The sequence below is a fragment of the Salarias fasciatus genome, chromosome 15 (assembly GCF_902148845.1).
Source record: "Salarias fasciatus chromosome 15, fSalaFa1.1, whole genome shotgun sequence".
In the NCBI taxonomy this organism is placed as follows: Eukaryota; Metazoa; Chordata; class Actinopteri; order Blenniiformes; family Blenniidae; genus Salarias; species Salarias fasciatus.
In genome coordinates, this window is record NC_043759.1 from 25,833,311 (window position 1) to 25,853,017 (window position 19,707).

At 44.1% G+C, this 19,707-nt stretch overlaps 1 protein-coding gene across 1 annotated transcript; it reads left to right on the forward strand.

Annotated features, from left to right (window-relative positions):
• The first annotated feature begins 12,325 nt into the window (after positions 1-12,325).
• rpl7l1 (ribosomal protein L7-like 1) lies at positions 12,326-14,791 on the forward strand. The gene is made up of 6 exons (XM_030110100.1): positions 12,326-12,375; positions 12,689-12,797; positions 13,263-13,426; positions 13,504-13,641; positions 13,709-13,818; positions 14,383-14,791. Exons 1-6 carry the CDS (start codon positions 12,362-12,364, stop codon positions 14,589-14,591), a joined length of 744 nt encoding a protein of 247 aa, XP_029965960.1. The 5' UTR covers positions 12,326-12,361; the 3' UTR covers positions 14,592-14,791.
• The last annotated feature ends 4,916 nt before the right edge of the window (positions 14,792-19,707 follow it).

Consider the following 19,707-nt stretch of genomic DNA (forward strand, 5'->3'; position numbering starts at 1 on the left):
TTCCTTTGATATAATCAAGATGACCTGGTTATTGTGGGCGGTCTGATGGCGTCGTGATGTCGGAGGGGGGAAATGGGCGTGTATCGTACTGTACATGATATAAAACGTTTCACAGAAGTGTGATCGTGGCTGTGAAGTCGTTACTCGGCGAGGAAAAAACAGAGAAACGTGTTGATGAAAAAGACTTGGCACCTTGATGGTGATCGTTGGTTGAAGCAACTGTCTGTCTGACACTTTACTTTACTGAGCCATCAGGAACGGACTGTGAAGGCCTCAGGCAGATGTCTTTGACCCTGTGTAATGGAAATTTTACGTATTTGATGCATGTGATGGTTATCAACTTTAAATAGATTTCCTTAGCAGACCCCCCCCCCCCCCCCGGACTCCTTGCACCAAGTCAACCCAAATGGGGGTGTCTTTCCTATCTGTCCTGTTATATGCTAAACAGATGTTTCTCCCCCTAACCGGGCGTAATCTCCAAAAGGTCTCTATGGTTTGTATGTTATTCTTCTAAGATGCATCAGCAGCCACAGGGGTTGAAGTGGGTTGGGTTGTTGGGGTTTTCTGTTCCTTTGTCACTTCAAATGTTCAATATGTGTCCCTTTCCTGACTGAGGGCAGCCTCTAAGACATGTTTTGACATCAACAAGGACATTAACAGGACAGGGTATAAATATCAGTCTGTATCTCAGAACTGCAGAACTCACCCTGACTGAGGACAGTGGCGATTCTCTCCTGTTGCAACTGGTTTCAGGTTTCATCTTAACATGAAGCAAATAATCCAAAGTGTTACTTTTTATGACTTGAAGATAAACAAATTTGCTCCTAACTTGAAATTCTAAGTTGCTGCCCTCAAAACTTTTAACTCTGTAGTTTCCTATGTGATAAGCATCATGAAATTTTCTGATATTTTCCAATTAACATGGTCACTGTGAAATCTTCACATCCACCCAAATTCTAAGATATACAGAAAAAACCTCAAAAGGAGGGAAGGTTTGAAAAAATTTCGAAAATACAAACATGTAGAAATTAATAGTAAAATCATTCGAAGACAGAGTCCGTCCACACACACACACACACACACACACACACACACACACACACACACACACACACACACACACACACACACACACACACACACACACACACACACCAATAAAAACAGAATAACTGGTTAACAATGTTTGCAAAGTCAAGTTCAATGCTCCGTATAAGAGACGATAATGATGCTGTTGATGTACGCCAAACAAAGCCGTCTCACCAGGTAATGTCAGCTTTGAAAGCCGTTGTCTCACAGACAGTTGTTGTCTCATAGACAGTTGGACTGTCCAAAAAACCCATCATTAAACAAATCCTGTGTATTCCTGTGTACAGGAATACTTTAATAAGCAGAACACAAATCCACAACTGTGCACCATTTCGCCCTGACTGGTATTGATACCATCTGGTACAACTGGAGTGAAAGGAATGATGCTGTCATTTTTTTTCTCAGATCCTGTGTAAAGCTGTCTTTCTTCGTTCCTGGTTTCAAAGTGGGATTTATTGGTGTGTTGTTCAGAGACACACATGGCACAATTACTCCTTGTTACAGCAATGATTGAACCACTGGTCTAATCCCCATTTCATTCAAAAAGAAATGTCTAAACTAAAAAATGAATAAATAAATAAATCAACGCAACAGTTTGCATTAGTCTTTTTTAAGTTGCGGCAACCTCATTAGAAATGACACTGAAGCAACAAACTATTACTCTGGGTGAATTCATTTTTTGTCATCAGTCAAAGATCATTTTAAGTACTGCTTCCTTAATAAATGCAAGATTTTTAAGTTGATAGCTCAAATAAATTGTTTGCCCACTTTAAGTAGTTAAAATGGGCAGTTTTTGTTAACCTTAATATTGTGATTATTTGGGAATACGACACTGTCTTCACCGATGTGGACTGATTCTGCACAGGCAGTCGCAGGCTTTTAATAAGCCCAGAGGAAAATGGGAACTGTTAGGTTGAACTCTATAAGTTGTAGAGTCGTAGCAGGAGCAGATTAAATGCTCAATACTTCTCATTCCAGGTTTGACAAAAAAAAGTAACTAAAATATTTAGATTAACTGAACAACAAGAACACAGGCAAACACAACTACCAATCACACTATTAATATCAGAACATCGAAATAAATCATGAAATCAACGTTTAAATCTTGAATATTTTATCCCAAACTCCCATGATGCATTGCGGCACTACCATCATCATTGTTAAACTCTTCAAAGAGCCTGTTTCCTTTATGCTGTGACCAACACTAACCATGGTGAAGTGGTGTCCTGACCCCACTAGAACTATTAGAAATAAATTTTACTCACCATGAAATGTTGCTTGTATCGAGGTTTTTCATCCTGCTAACCCACTGTCCAACTTGTCCAGGCGTGCTGTATGGCGAGAGGGAACTTAAAATTGTGAAGTCGCCGTTGACAAAATTAAATTATCAAGCCAAGTTTGTTAAGTTATAACTTGAATTTTGTTTTAAACCCATCAACAATGAATTTTGAGTTCAAACTGCAAGCAAAATTAAGTTGATGTAAATAAGAACATTTTAATTTTTTCATAACTTTGAAAAAAATAAGTTTGGACCTTAGAACATTTATCAAAATCAACTAATTACAGTTTTTTACATGGATCCATGTATTAAATCAAGGGGTGTTAGAAGCTTCTGAGTTACTTTTTAGAGTGCTGGAAACATAAACAGGACATTTTGCATAGTTAATTGTTGCTTGATAAGGTTCCATATCCAGCAGGCCTACATGATTTGCGTGCTGTGTCCACAGTTTAGATGGTACAGACGCTAAAACTGACGGAGGTTGTAACAACACATTCGTGTCATCCAACTGAACTTCCGCTTTAGTTGTATTTTGCAGGATTTTAATGAAAAACTATTTGAAGTGTCCTCATCATGTGACCAAACGATAAAATTTTGGTTGTTATCTTCATCGTCTGGTTGTCTGTGAAGAAATTGGGAACAAATGTCAAGCATTTTAGTCGCTGTCCAAATGATCATTTGTAACTGCACAGATAAATGGTTCAATATTTCCGTGCACATCTTTTAATAATAACACCAGTCCCTCGGGAGAGAGAAAACAATACTTTGTGGACTCTCTTCTAATTCATCCTTCTTCACTACTCTGTCTGAGAGTGGTTTTTATCCACTGGTCTCATTTGCAATATTCTCAATGCCACAGCTGCTTGACAGGACGCTAATGCTCTGATTCCCTCTATTGTGAACAGTCGAGTCACAACTTCAACATTTTAGCAAAACACAGTTCTGTATCAGTTTGGTTTCTGGGATGACAGAGGCTACACCACCAGTGCTCTCTGTCTGAGTGTTTAAGTTTGACTGAAGAGATATGATTTGTTTCAGAAGCACCGTTCGGTTTCTTCAGTTGTCCCACCACATCTTTCCTTCTATCATTTTTGTAGATTTAGTGGGGGGTACCTCCTTTTGGAAGCCCCTTTGTGGAAATGTCTTTTTGTTGTTGTTGTGGTTTTCTTTGTTAGGTTGGGTGTCATAAAAGGGAAACTAATTTACTTAGGTTTTGGTTTGGGGAAACGTAACACAGCCAATGCCATCAAAGTTATGAGACCTACCAACAAAATGAGAACAAAACATGAAAGGTGATCTCCTTTACTTTACACGAACGCTGTAACTTAAGCAAAAACGTTTTGATTTGATTTACTTAAGGTGCATTAAGGAGTTTTACAACCTTAAAAATACTTATTTTCCACCATAAATATGTTACACATTTTAATGATGTGTACAATGTGCCCTGACATATTCATTACAAGTACCTCTAACAGCGCTAAATTGTCTCTTGAAAGTCACAGTGCCGGTCCGGCACCAGAGTTTTTTTGGGGAGAATTTGAACGGAATGACTTAATGCTCGCTCCGGCTTGTTAAGTTTCGTTTTGTCCGCCATTACTCCGCCAGATGTTTAGTGAGCAACAACTGAGCAGGAGCTTCCAGAAAGTAAGAACAGACCGGCTTCTAGCACTGCCACAGCTCCACACAGACTCCACCAGGTAAAAGAAACTTAAATCTTACTGGAGCGCTTCTAAACGAGCGAAGACGGAGTCCCCCTCTTCCGTGCACGTGAGCCACAGGGACAAGTTTTTCACTAAGCTGCGTTACGCCCAAGGCCTGCAGGGGGTGCTGTTTCGCATAAAACGTGCAAACTCCTTAAGGCACCTTTAATAGAGTGGATTACTGTATAAGGACAATAATAGCTGTAACTCATCTGTTGTTTACTGTAGAGCCACAAAACTTGGCCTGATCTAATACTTGATACAACAGCATGAAATTTAGAAAAAAAAGTTTCACTGTATTGTATATGATTTTTCTAAAGTGGACGAACACTAATTAACTGGTTAGGACTCTTTAAACTTTAATAACTTACGTGAGGTGGGCTGGCGACGGATCCTCGTCTGTGGTTGGTTGACTTGCGTCACGCTCCCTCCTCACCATGTCCCACAAACCCCGGCAGTTCTCCTTGGAAATCATATAAAGCCAAAGGTGCAGGTTGTTGTTGCATTTCCCAAACAGTTGGTAGGAAATCTTCTCCCAGGCTGGTGAAGAGTATTCCATTGTTCTCTCAAACACGCCAGCATGTATAAATGCATTTGCCAAAAAAAACCTCTGGACCCAGGCTGGTGAAGAGTGTTCGATTGTAGCTTTTTGAGGAAAGCTTTCCATTTTCCTGCTATAAGCTGTCTCCTGCTCCATGCAGGAGGCTTTAAGACTCGTCTCCTCTGCACCCAGCTGGCCAGGGCCAATCAGGTGGTTGGATTCACCTGGTCCTTCTCCTTCCTGATGGGGGATGGGAGGCAGAGCCAGCTCACTGCCAGTTTTGACAGAACAATTACAAAGTATCAACCACTTTTTCCATTTATAGAACACCAACATCTGTAACCTGGAAATGCAATGTCACCTTACCCACCATCTTGTTTCGCCACAGAGGTCGTTGAATATAATGAGCCCCTCCCCTGGAAGTGAAGCCATCCACACAGAAACAGTCTTTTCTTTTTTTATCTCATGCTTGCCTATGATGAGCTCAATGATGACTTTTAGTAACAGAAGTACTGTATGCACATGTAGAGATGAAGATGTTAAAGTTTTCATTCCACCCTGAAATCAATGCTGAGAGCTTAGTTGTGAGTTTAAGTACTTGTGTTACATCCTGGCTCACTGTAGCATTATTACTGAGAAATGTTTTAAGTTCTTCCAGATGTTTTTTTCTTAAATCTCTCCTGTAGTCATGGGTATTTATCCTCTACGTAGTGAAGTCTCGTCAGTTAACGGTCTGTCATTATCGACTTCTCAAGTTGGACATTTTTTCAATGAAGACATCTCTGGGTATATTGGTCATTAATGTTGACAATGTGTATCTTTCATCTTTGCCTGACATTGCTCCGTACAGTAGAACTGTAGTCCACCATTTAATAAATCCCACCGGATTTCCTAAGGGATTTGGAGCATCTTGTATCACATCTGCTAAAGTAAGAGACTTTTCCATAACTTTGTCATCAAAAATCAACAATGGGCCACTCATTTGTCCTTCATCCCATATATTTTTCTTCTTCTTGTATTCTAATATCTCATCGATCTTCTCGATCAGCTGTTGCACTTCCTCATCCATGATTGATTTCACCAATGCACCGCACCCGAGTGCCAAAACATTCATTAACAAGCCGACTTCCTTTGCATTGCAGAAATTTCATTTTCCAAAATGCCACCAAAAATAACAATCTGTTTCACTGGATATGTCAAAATCAACACTTTTTTTTTTTTTAAATTTACACACACAGGAACATGGAACATTGTAGTTTTAACAGTCTGTCAAGTTGATAAAACTATATTAGCATCCAACAATGTAGCCTTTTAGATCAAGAAAATACATTTCAGCTGTATTGATGTTGAACTGCCAAAAACCCAGTAAGTGCTGTCAGTGTAGTAGATCCCCAAAATGACCTTTTTGTGTGACAATAGATTTACCCATGTAAAACTGAGTTCACTGACATTTGTCTTGTTTTTTGTCTTAGTTTGAGCAAATCTGAGTATTGTGTCTTGTCTTTTGAAGGTTTTTTCCTGTATTTTTGTCATATATATATATATATATATATATATATATATATATATATATATATATATATATATATATATATACATGCATATCTATGGATACAGGTCACTTCCTACAAACAGTAACAGTCAATGTATTGCACAGTCAGTAGATTCATAAAATTAATATAGTGATGGTGCAACTAAGTATATATCTTTAAACGTTAAAGGAGTAAATAATACGGTCAAACGGAAAAAAAAAAAAATTAACTTGGTTGAAAAAGGAAAAGGTTGATATAGCACTTTTACAAGAAACCCACCTGACTGATGAGGAACACAGAAAGCTCAAAAGAGAATGGGTTGGGCAAGTTCATTTTTCATCTTTTTCATCTAACTAAAGAGGTGTAGCAATTTTAATTCACAAAAACACTCCATTTACCGTAGAAAACAGCATTTCAGTTGATCAATACTTTGATCGTCAATACTTTGTCCGTGAAACTTATATTTTTTTTATCAAAGGTCGCTCCCAACTTGGATATTCTGACAGCATGGCCCACCTTAAATTCCCCCTTTATTTTTTGTCTCTTGCCTCATGGTGTCGGCGTGCCGCACAGCTTGCGAAACAGTTGGAGGGTGTTTTCCTTTGTCACATCAATCGGACACACAGACATGTTTTTTTTCATATTAAACCATTTAACCAATCACATTTCAGGCATCATCTGTTGCCAGGGTCAAAGACATCTGCCTGAGGCCTTCACAGTCCGTTCCTGATGGCTCAGTAAAGTAAAGTGTCAAACAGACGGCTGCTTCAACCAACGATCACCATCAAGGTGCCAAGTCTTTTTCATCAACACGTTTCTCTGTTTTTTCCTCGCCGAGTAACGACTTCACAGCCACGATCACACTTCTGTGAAACGTTTTATATCATGTACAGTACGATACACGCTCATTTCCCCCCTCCGACATCACGACGCCATCAGACCACCCACAATAACCAGGTCATCTTGATTATATCAAAGGAAACACCCCTCTCATGATCTCACATCCGGTCTTCATCACACCCATTTCCCCCTCCGACATCAGGACGCCATCACCCCCACCCACAATAATTAGGTCCTCTCGATTATATCTCAGGAAATCGCCTCTCATCATCCCACATCCGGCCTTCATCACGCCAACTTACGTCAACGGAAATACCTTTGAATTTTCCCAACTCTTTTCACTGATACGATCGCATACCGGAAGGGCGGGACATACCGGAAAAGGCGAGACATACCGGAAAAAGGCGGGACATACCGGAAAAGGCGGGACTTTGATTTTTCTGGTATTATTTTTGAGGATTAAATTTGTGACGTCACTCAAAGTGACAGAAGGGGGGTTCTATATTCTCTAAGCAGGAATCCTGTATTGAACAGAAAGACATGAGCCGACAAACTCAACCCAGCAAGCCGCTACAGACGCCCCAGAGGACGAAGACGACCAGCGGCACGCTCCAAAAGACGACACCCAAAAAGCGAGCAGTGCCACGGCTCAGACTGATGACTGTCACCAGGTGGAAACTCTAACAGAGACAGAGACAGACATGAAATGCAGCGCTGTGGAGAGAGAGGTGAGTGATCAGGAGAACACTGAGCAGAAAGAAGAGTCCAGAGATGAGCAGGAGTCCTGTATTGAACAGAAAGACATGATCCAATTCCTCCAGGTTCATGAAGAGGCCGAGTGTGAGCGCCTGCAGAGAGAAGTCCAGGAGAAGACAGACGAGTTGACCTGCCTCAAGACCTGGGCTCATCCATGACGGCTCTAAATACAAACAAACACAAACATCACATCACAGAAACATCACATTTAAAGAGTTCATTGAAAATTATACAAAGTGTAAATTAGCTGAAGGTTGTGTCTTGGCCTTCACAAGTCCCTGTGTTACTTATCTTCTACATACCTTTACAAACCAAGCAGGTGAAAGCTTCCACTGTTGGCTGGACATCAGCTTCCCACATTTTCTTCATGGCCATCTCAGATAGCTGATTGATGTTATCTGAGATGCCATGGAGATTCTCAGCAGCATTTTTCAGCTCATCAATTTTTTCAATGACATTCCACAGATGGCCGTCTGGAGCCCTTCGACTTACATGTGGGAACAAAAAAGAAGCAAATCTGACGGAATAAACTACTGTTCAATTGTGATTCTCTGGAAAGTAGGCTTACATGTTGGTGAGCCTGGTGGTGCCAAGGGTGAACCGCTTCTAAAGCTGCTCCACTCTCCTCTCACTGGCATGTCTGCCTTTAGAAGACAGGAATTTCCTCCTATATGTTGGCCCAACCTATCAATTCCATAAACACACAATTCAGTAAGTTGATGAAAATGACACACAACAGCAAATAGAAAAACATCAGGTTGTTAAGAACGACAATAATACATTTTTGGATTGCATTATGAACCAGTAACCAATATACAAAATGGTATATTTAGTTAATTAGAAAGTGTAAATACCAAAGTGTAACTGCAAATAGCCCTACTGATACTGAGAGCATTTGCAGTCTCACATTTGAGATTATTTTTGTTTTGATGTGTATTTTTCTCTCCTGAAATTGTTTCTTTCAACGTGATGAATGAGATGAGTCAGCAGAATCTGCAGTGTGCTGCTGCTGCCAGTAGGTGTCGCTGTAAAACTGCGGTAAAATCACTGAAAAGCAGCTATTTTAATCATACACACATAAATTAATGAGGTTTGTCGCTACTTACCTCGGGAGACGCTGAGGCGACTTCGGCCTGGAGTTGGTCATCCAACACAAAAGGTGGGAGAGGCGGCGCTCGGAGGTCCACCTTCGGACATTTCTGTCTGAAAACCCGCCGACCGGGCCAAACTGACTGCACAGGTGTGCAGAGACTTCACCTGCAGTCATGCTGCTGGCATTCATGTCCACTATTAAAGGTGCTGTAGGAAGGATTTTGCTAGTCAATGCTAATTTTTCTGTGTTTTCTTTGGATTAAATGTTACAGTATCCATTGATAATCCTTTAGGAGTGTAGTATAACTGCACTAACGTGAAGGTGCAGCATTTCCATCTGTCTCTGTTCTGAGCTGAAAAGGAATCTCGACAGCTCCAGGTATCTTTGACCAATCAGAAGAGCCCATGAGGCTCTAACCCTGATTGGTCAAGTGGCGTTTGTCGCACGTTCTTGTGGGAGGGGCTTAACTTGCTTAAGGGCGTAATGTCAGAGAAAACAGGACAGGATTGGCTGTGCTGGGTTTCAAATTGCCATCTTAGATGGGTCAAATCGCCATCTTGCTTAGGTAAACCTAAGCAAGATGGCGGAGATGCGGAATCCTGCCTACAGCACCTTTAAGTGGGCATAATCGTCTAAAGACATTTTTCTAAAGAAAATGCGCGTTTTTTTTATAGTTCGGTGTCGAGAGTGGAGGACCAAAAGCAAAGAAGATGCAGCAGCAGCAGCAGCAGAAGAAGAAGAGAAAGCTGGACTTCCGGTTTCCCAGCAGCGCAAACTTGAGAAATGGTTGAATTAAATAATGGCCGTATTTTATTTTCCGACTTTCGTTTGATAAACACATTTTCCCTTTTTTGTTTACCTTCATCCAATCGGAAATCGGAAATCGGATGGGTTTCCGTTTTTCGTTTACCCATATCAATCCGGAAAACGGATGGCCGTAAGGTACACGGACCCTGATTCGATTCGATTCACCTTTGATAGATGTTTTTTTCCAGTTAAGGATATCTAACAGTACCAATTTTACTTGGATATGGAAAACATTCAATGCTGCAAAAAGTAGAAACTGCAGCTTTATGTGGTGCATGAGTAACAACATGAATGTTTACATTAAGAATTAAACCTAATGCAGTTATATTAATCATGTTTTATTTTACATGACCAGAGCAGAACAAAAATGCAATAACTTGATTCAGTTGACAGGGCTGCCTGTGTAAATAAAGTGGCAACAGACACTGTAAACTTAAGAATGTTTTAGTTGCTTCAAAACAAATCTAACTATATCATCAATCAATCAATCAATCAATTTATTTTTGTACAGCCCAGTATCACAACAACAGCTGCCTCAGAGGCTTCAAGATGTTACATTGGTTGGTAAAAATAAAAACAGTGAATAAGCATAATGTTAATATGTCAAATTCACAGTAACGAGACAAAACGAAGCAACCACCGCCTTAGACCCTCACATCCGGCAAGAAAAAACTCCAAAAACCCATTCGGAAAAGAAGAAATCTTGGGGAGAACCACAGTATGGAGGGATCCCTCTCCCAGGGACGGACAGCTTTGGCAACAGCTAAGAACAGCTAAACTTCTCAGAGCCGACACGTCTCCGCTGTACGCAGCAAACATCAATTTGAAAACAGACTTCATGCTGTCATCGCCATCCTGCCTGCGAGGGTCCTGCTTCTTTACAAAATGCCTCAGAATGTCATAATTATGGAAACTGAAGTGTGACACCAGCTCCTGACAGAAGTGAATTCCCCGAACGCTGTTTCCAACTCTGTCCAGTGGTGGAGACCAACACATCACTCCCATAACGTTGGGAATCACCAGCAGAATTGCCCCCACTTCATCATAAGAGACACAACCATAAAAGTAAATAAATAATTGTAAATAAAAACAACCAGAAAATGAAACGATTCTAAATTATCTTATAGTGCAATAAATCAGTTCCTTGGGAAATGCATCAGAAAATATCTGTAAATTAGGGTCTGACCGATATGGCTTTTTTGAGGCCGATGCCGATTCCGATATTTGACAGAAAAAAAATCCGATATGCGATATATCAACCGATTAATTTACAAATTATTTCAAGAATAAAATAACTTCTGGTCCCTTAACACTTACAACAAGAAAAATATGAATTGCAGGCAGAATATTTTGCTGTTTTACAATACTTTGTCCTTTAGTATTTGTTGAACTTTACAACAGAGAGGAATTTTTAAGTACAAAAACATGTTGTCTTTGACAGAGTTGTATTTTCAATATATAATGGTCACAAATAGTCCGACACAAATATTACTGCATAACAACACACATACAGCCTTTGTTGTCACGTTGTAGTAAACTAAGCCCCAAAGTAAAACTAATAGTGACCTGACATCATGACTGTGGCTGCACATTTTACAATAATTTGGTAATCACATTATGATTATTGCTATCATTTTCTTTTAATCATCACAATATTTCTATTTCCATATTAGCTATTATATTTTGATTTATGCTGAGTTTCAACATGATAAATACCATAACCAGGAAAACCTCGGACGCAACATCTGTCTCATTAAAACCATCTGCATATCTACAAACTACTATAAACTACTACAACTATAAAATACTGCTTTATTGATGATATTTTGTTCTGGCCATGGCGTCGAGTAGTGTCTCTCATCAAAATTCAGTCAAATCTTCCTCCAGTCTTCTTCCCAGCATCTTCTTTTGGTCAGGTTTAGCATCCACTGAAGTCAGTCACCTATGGGAAAAAAAATAAAAGCTGCAATTTTTACAATTTTAACCTGAAAAACAAACAAAGAAAAAAAAAACTAAAACAGGGAAAATAAAATACCTGAAAGCTCAAAATGTATCAGAATAAGTTTGATGTGATGATTTCATGTCAGCTTTGGGAACAATAATTTTCATGGTTTGTCACAAAAGTCAGCAGGACGAAACAATTCTTGTATTTAATGCATTTCAGTCAAAATAGGGTCTCAGGTTAGTTATTTCAGCAGTAAGCAGCTGTAACATGTTAATAATGTAAAGTGAGCTGTATTTTCTGTGAAGACCCTGGAGGCAGAGTAGAGGGATTCAATCTGTTCACTCTGGGTTTATTTCACTATTTAACAAGCAGCTCTCTCCATGATATTCCTTATAAACACTTTGCCGGTGAAAATTCATTCTACAGTATCTGGTTTAATCAGAACATCCATGAGAGCGACAGAAAAGCCAGTTCTAGTTATAGATTTCCAGTTGTATTGTGTTGTATTTTGTTTTTTAAAACATCCAAGCATCCTGTGCCAGAGCCACACGCGTGACGTTTTGAAACAAATCAAGCCGTTTGGAAATCTGCGACAATTCAGTGAAAAATTCCACTTTAAGATGAGAGAAAGCCTCTTACTGCTGCGGCTCCTCCACCTCGGTAAGATGGCGGCGCTTCAGGCACGCCTCTCCACCCTCAGCGACGCGGCCTACGTAGAGGCGTAGAGGCGACCCCTCTGACGTCATCGACCAGCGACGGAAGTTCTGCAGACTCCCACAATGGCAGAATCCGAGTACGTATTTACTTTTATTATCATCTAACCCCATCCGCTCTTCTTTTCAGTGCTGTTCGGTTATTAAGATGCTGTTAGCGAACACGAAGCCTTTCTGATCCGTTTCGTACAAATATTAATCCAGTAGATGGTTGAAAGAGCAGACGTTACTTTCACATGGAGCCAGATGGAGAGTGTAGGCATCGAACAGCTGTAGAATCCTACTTTTTCAGCACTGTATATATGTATAAGTGTGTGTGTGAGTGAGTGACAGAGAGTATGAGTGAAAGACGGGGTGATCTTTAAAACGCTGTCGCGTGTTACTGTGTGTCAGATCGAAGAAGGTGATCAAGCTGGTCCCGGAGTATCTCCTGAAGAAGAGGAAAGCGTACCAGGCCATCAAAGCCACCCAGGCCAAGCTCGCCCTGCTCGAGAAGAGGAAGGTAAACACGAAACCTGCGGTGGAGGTTGTGTGTGTGTGTGTGTGTGTGTGTGTGTGTGTGTCAGGGCAGATCTGTGGTGGAGGAGCTCCAAATGGGATTGAAGTCAATCCAGTGTCAGACCTTTTTACGTCTGAATGTTTCAAGAGAAAACGCGTCGTTTCTGTATATTTCCTCTGCTATGTTTTGAAAATTCTGTCTGTTTACACTGAAAAATCTGTAGTTAGCAGGTCGGGCCGCTAGTGGGCGCTGTTTGTTGTTGTATTGAAGCAACACAGTGGAGAGTGTGTGAGGCTGGATCACTGTTGTGACTGTCAGCTGGAAAACCCATTAACACTGGTCCTCAGATTATCATGAACAGTCTCAATAAAGATGACTTATAGCCTGGTTGAACCAGATGATGAAAGTGTGTGTGTGTGTGTGTGTGTGTGTGTGTGTGTGTGTGTGTGTGTGTGTGTGTCCTCCTAGGTATCTAAAGGCAAAGCGTTAAAATTCAAACGTCTGGAGGATTTTCTGAAGGACGGCCACAGGAAGCACCGTGATGACAGCCGCATCAGCAGAGTGGAGCGCCGCCCAGCAGCCCCGCTGCCCCCCGCCAAGAACAAGCTGGCCTTCGCCGTCCGCATCAGAGAGTGAGTGAACACACAGACACACACACACACCAACATCTTCCGCTGCAGCGTTCTGACCAGGAGTGTGTGTCTGTCAGGATTAAGGGCGTCAGCCTCCAGGTCAGGAAGGTGATCCAGATGTTGAGGCTGAGGAAGATCTTCAGCGGCTCCTTCGTCAAAGTCTGCAAGACCTCGGTGGCCATGTTGAAGGTGGTGGAGCCGTACGTGGCCTGGGGGTGAGTGGACCTGCCGCCCGGCCGCCGCTCCGCCCGCCGCTCCCTCTGACTGTCTCATCTCCGTCAGATTCCCCAACCTGAAGTCGGTTCGAGAGCTGGTCCTGAAGAGGGGGCAGACCCGGGTGGGCCGCAGGAGAGTTCCTCTCACGGACAACGCCTTCATCGAGCAGCACATGGGTACGTCACTTCCTGGTTCTGACAGCTGGGTGTGTGTGCAGCGCAGGCGGGGGGGAAGGGACTGTGTTTGAGGCAGAATCTTCAGACTGGACGCTCCTCAGTGGACGGTTAGATTCTGGACCTCATCTCTGCTGTGGGAGCCTGCTCTTATGTCTTCATGTGATGAAATGGATCACATGCTGCTCCTTTTCTGAGATTCTACACTCTGTCTGTGTTCCTGAACCCTGGTTCGATTCCCTCCACACTCACAGACTGCACCCGATCACACACTCTCCCACACAGTGGCTGTGCTCACGCCCGTCCTGGTAGATTTCTGCTTCAGCAGACAGAATCTTCCTGATTTCATCTCCCAGTGAAGCGAGTGTGTGAGCTTCCAGTGTCGCTGTGAAGAGATCAGCTCAGCGCGATCAACTGGTCTCTGAACGACAGGACCTTTATTCATGTTTCTAACGAGGAAGACTTCTCTGAACTCGTTTCCCAAACAACTGTTCAGACAGGAACTGAGTTTCCTCCCCGGGTTCTGTGGGTTCTGCTCCGTCACCTCCGCCTCGTCTCCCTCTGCAGGGAAACACGGCATCATCTGCCTGGAGGACCTGATCCACGAGGTCTACTCGGTCGGGAAGAGTTTCCGCGCCGCCAACAACTTCCTGTTGCCGTTCAGGCTGTCGGTGGCGCGCCACGCCGCCAGGGACAAGGCCGGGCTGCTGAAGGACCTGGGGAAGCCCGGCTTCAGGGGGGCGGACATCAACAGCATCGTCAGGCAGCTGAACTGAGAGCCGACGGCGCTGATGGAGCTCCTTATCGCTCAGTCCGCCGCCGCCGCCTCCTCTGGGAGGGGGACCAACCAGATGAAGAGACTCCTGCAGGCTGGTCGGGTGGCTCCGCCTCCACCCTCCACCCCGGCAGTCTGTAAACTCACTGACTCCGTCAGTACTCTGTACATACTCCGTTCCACTGTGGGAATAAATAAGACTCAGCATTTTATAAGAAACTGGTGGTTCAGTCAGAGTTTCTCACACTGAAGCAGGATGTGTGTGTGTGCGTGTGTGTGTCTGGTGTTTACTGAAGTTCCCCTCACACACACAGGTGTGGCAGCGAACAGGAGGCTCCACGAACAGGAGATAAAGACACTGAATGGTGAAACTGTAACGCACAAGAAGCACACACGAGAGATGAGACACACCCATGAAATGTACACCGTGCAGCAGAAGAGAGAGAGTGTGTGTGATGTTCACGCTGGTGTGTGTAGACGGTACACAGGCCTGCATGTGAAGGATGACGATGGGAGCTGCAGAGTGAATCCTGGATTCTCATCTGGATGTTTCTGCTGCTGCTGTCACCATGAGTCACCAGCTGGAGGAGGGGACCGTGTGTGTGTGTGTGTGTGTGTGTGTGTGTGTGTGTGTGTGTGTGTGTGTGTGTGTGTGTGTGTGTGTGTGTGTGTGTGTGTGTGTGTGTGTGTGTGTGTGTGTGTGTGTGTGTGTGTGTGTTTTGAAAGGAGGCCGCCTACGCGAAGCGTCATCTGCAGGGAGAATACGAGGGACGTCTCCAGCCCCTCTGTCACACACACACGCGCACACACACACAGTATGTGATCCAGGTGGACGGCTGAGCAGCTGTTGCCATGGAGACTGATGTGGCGGTCGTCGGCACGCAGGCCTGCGCCGGAGGATCAATGTGCTAATTTAATCCAGCGTCATGCGGGGCTGCCGGGGAGCAGAGGACGGAAACACTGGATGATCCCAGAGGGAGACGGCTTTTACACCACAGAGGACTACACCGGTAAGGAAACACACACACACACACACACACCAGCTCAGAGGACGGCTCATCAGGTTAACGACTGTAAGACCCAGGAACGGGAGGCCTGGACCGGATTCAGGATGGAATGAACCATTTGGTCTTCGTGGTCACGTGGAGGTTGTGAGTTTAATGACGTGCGGTGAGCTGATTGATCCTGCGGAGAACAGGAAGTGATGACATCTCGGAGCAAACGACTATTTCCTGGATGATGGAACCAGAAAAAGGTTTCTGGGATTCTGATCCAGTCGTGTTCATTGATAAAATGCCTTAAAGCAGATGTTTTGAGGCTCTATAGAGATCTTCTGTGCCATGGGGAGGGGGGGGGGGGGCAGCTGGGAGGATGAGCTGAAGCCTTCTTGCTTCACCTCTTTATATCATTTTAGTTTTATTCATTTATTTTTGATTGTTTATTTTTCTGAACAGAAATATTAGGAGACCAATGATCTGTGTCGTGACAAAGGGAATAATGATAGAAATTAAAAAAAAATACTTAACTGTTAACTAACAAATAACTGTTATGTTAAATCAAGGCTAGAAGTTGACTCATGGGTAAGCTGCTTTGACCAGTTTTTCTCAAATTGTTTAATTCACATAGGTTCATCATTTTAAAATCTAAAAGAAACCCCTCAAAACTGCTTCCAGGACCCAATAAACACTTTGCTAAAATAGTTCATTTCAGAAAATATGAGGCGATTGGCCACTGTCTCCTGAAGGCACTCTGATTGGAATGTTCCATTGTTTTCATCTTAGACAGAATGAAAATATGTACTTTAATACAATGTATTAATGCATGGCTTACTAGTGTGAAATATTTTACAGCAGCATGCAGAACATAAAAAAAAAATCACTTGTACAAATAATCTCATGGTCCCTGCAAATTTCACATTTTATCATCCTGTTCAATCAGTTTTTATACCTTTAATCTTATCATTTATCTGACCAAAGTGCTGAGCAGATAAGAACTGAGTTAGGTGATACGACTAAATAATAAAATGTCATAAAATTCCATTTTTAAACGTCTTAAATCCAACATAAAGTACGGTCTGGTTTGTAAAACTTCATACTATATAAATCAGCCCTGTGTGTTTTGGTTATTTTGAAGGTTAAACGTGCGTTGAGTCTCTGGGTGCCTGTATTAAAGGTAAATGACCCTGAAGGCTGCAGATGTGAATCAGACGGATTTAATTGGTTTTTAATCAGAGTGTTTGGTGATAAAATTGACCTGATAACAAATCTGAAGCGTGACACGGCTCTGCTACTTCACTGTCAGCACAACACGCACGGATACAATCATTTCACTATAAAATACAACTGATGCTTAATATCACTGAGGCTGTTTGACTGCTGTCGAACGAATCTATCCAACAGGAGGATTTGATGTTTTGTTTATAATCTTATTTTATATCTAAATAAACGCGGTGCGTTGAGGCGAGCAGATGTGAAACGCGCGAGGAGTGAAGTTTACGAGGCGCAGTGAAGGCGGCACGGACTGGTTCAAGGAGAGTGGGCGGTCCGTGCGGCAATGTGTCGGAGAGCAGAGATACGCGAGAACCGAGATACACACTGCCGACGACCGAGCCGCACGCACCGCAGGAAGCCGGGACCCGCACCGCCGACAGCCGAGCACCGCACCGCGGACACGCGTCAAAGGTGAGCCCGGCCGTCAGCCTCTCCGGCCGGCCCCGGGTCCGGTTCCCGGTCCCCGGTCCGGCGCGACCCCGTCATGGGGTCGTTGGCTCCGGTTTAACGACAGGAGCCCCCCCTCCCTCCCCGGCCGGTGCGGTAATGAATGACAGCGTGCTCCGCGTGCATGTTTCCCTCATTCAAACGGGCAGAGCGGCGCGTGAAGAGCCTCGCGTGCCATCAGACATGTCACCTCTGACAGGAGCGTTCCCTCCTCCGCTCCGCTCCGCTGCTGCACGTGGAGGTTCTACCGGTTCTTCAATCATAACAGCGTTGAGATCTCTCTCTATATATCTATGTATCTATTTATATCTGTCTACACCAGTCCGTGGTCAACCGCCTGAGGCGATAACCACGTGCTTGTAGTGCAGAAAGCCGATACGTCACTCTTACGCAGTAGCCGGGACCCTTTAGACCACGCCCCCACCTGCAGGCCATTGACAGTACTGCAGGTCCAGGGCGGCCTAAAGCCCGGTCTATGCTGGAGGTGTTACGGTTCTGTTCGGGTTCCGCGGCGCAGCAATGCCGTTCCCCGCCAGCTGCGTCTGCGTTGAGGAGAAATGTTTTGTTTTTAAGTCAATATATCTGATGTATTGATGTATTGTGGACCACTAGGGGTGCTGTAGTGCAGACAGACACAAGGCATCATGGGTATTGTAGATGATGTTCACGGTAACAGACAGCTGATTAAGCTCGGTGGACATATTGATGAACAGGTAAACGGATCCCTGAGTCCGTATCACTGTTGTATTCAGAACAGGAAGTGAAGACGGAACACCTCTGGACCGTAGTCCGTCTGGTAACCATGTGGATCAGAGACGCCAGGCTGCGTTTTAGGTGTAAAAGCCGATGTTTTTCACATCTTCCTTCACTTCCTGGCTTGCTGGCTGTGGCCTGTGGAGAAAATGGACTCGCTGCAGATCACTGGTGGGTCCGCCGCTGTGGAGGAGCGTCGTGCCGCAGATCAACCTCATCCAGTGGAAACAGCCGTTGATTAGCCTGGTTCCTACTGCGTGATGCAGCGGATCCACAGCTCAAGCCGTGCCTCAGAGGTCACAGAGAAGTGGCGAGTGGCCGGGATGGCAGCAGTGAGGGGGACAGACATTCTGGACAGTGTGTTTGTCCTGATGGAGGGTGCTGCTCGGGGAGTTCTGAGAGCTGTCAGACAGTGAAGTGAGGCTTTAACAGTCGAGTACCTGCAGCTCCCATCATGCATTGCATCTACCTACCCCCGCTGAAGGAGGAGGACGTGGCTAGCAGCTGATCATGAGCAGTCCGAGTGATTCCAAAAAGCATTGCTTATATGATGATGCAATGCGTTGTGGGGGGAAAAGACTGAACACATGCAGGGTTTATGAAACGCAAGATGCTGCAGCTAAAGTTGAGGTTCACACGGCGTGGAATCAGTTCAGGTCCAGTTCACATTTAAACTAATAAACTGATTGTACTCTATTTATTCCTTTCCCCACACCCTCCCATCTTGTTTCTAGGTCGTGTTACTTGCTGAAAGAGATTCCCCCACACTGTTTCTCAAGCTCCAAACATGTGGAATGTCGGCCAAGAAGGTTCAGTCAGGTTCCCTCAGAATCTCCATCGACCTCCACCGGCGTGAAGCCTGGCGTCCGGGCTCTGAGGACGGCGCTGGGTGGAAGTGGAAAGCAGTCACATGTTGTAAAGTGTTTATTGTGTGTCGTTCTGTGTCGGGATGACCCTGCTCCTGCAGGTTAAACATTACACACGGCGCCTCGGCCCGCTCGGTGAGCTCTGTCGCTTCTCTTTAACGTGCTTCTGTTCTGCACATGGGTCCATATCCAGCTGTCGGACGACCGGGTCCTTTTACGAGCTGGTTACGGCTGAAGGTTTAATAATTAGTGAAGTTATTGTCGTCCTAAAGACAGAGCACGAGGTTCTGAGGACCCAGATTCCAAAGTAGACCGGCAACAACCACACACACATGTGTGTACACACACACACACACACTGCAGCGGTGACGCCTACTCTCCAAAAGGATTAACTGACCCGAGGTATGTCTCCTTTATCTCCATTATCGGGCTTCATGTGAGCAGACATCCACAGTCTTGATAAAGAACGCTAATCACCGTCTCTCACATGAGGCGCCCTGCTCAGGGACACGAGGGACGACCCTGCTGATTTACAGCTCCGTTCCGAGTTCACAGCCAGCTAAACTTCGGACGTGAAGTGTGTGCAGACTGCAGGACCGAGCTGGATCACAGCCGACGGCGTTACACTGTTTTATTCCTGCACAGTCAGGTTTGTGAGCATGAAAGATCTTGAGGTGCTTCATCGTGCGTCCATGAAGAACACGCCAACCGTACACGAGCAGAGGCCTCGCTCCGGAGGCAAATCCCGCAATATGGATGTGGTTTTGGTCGTGATGCGTGT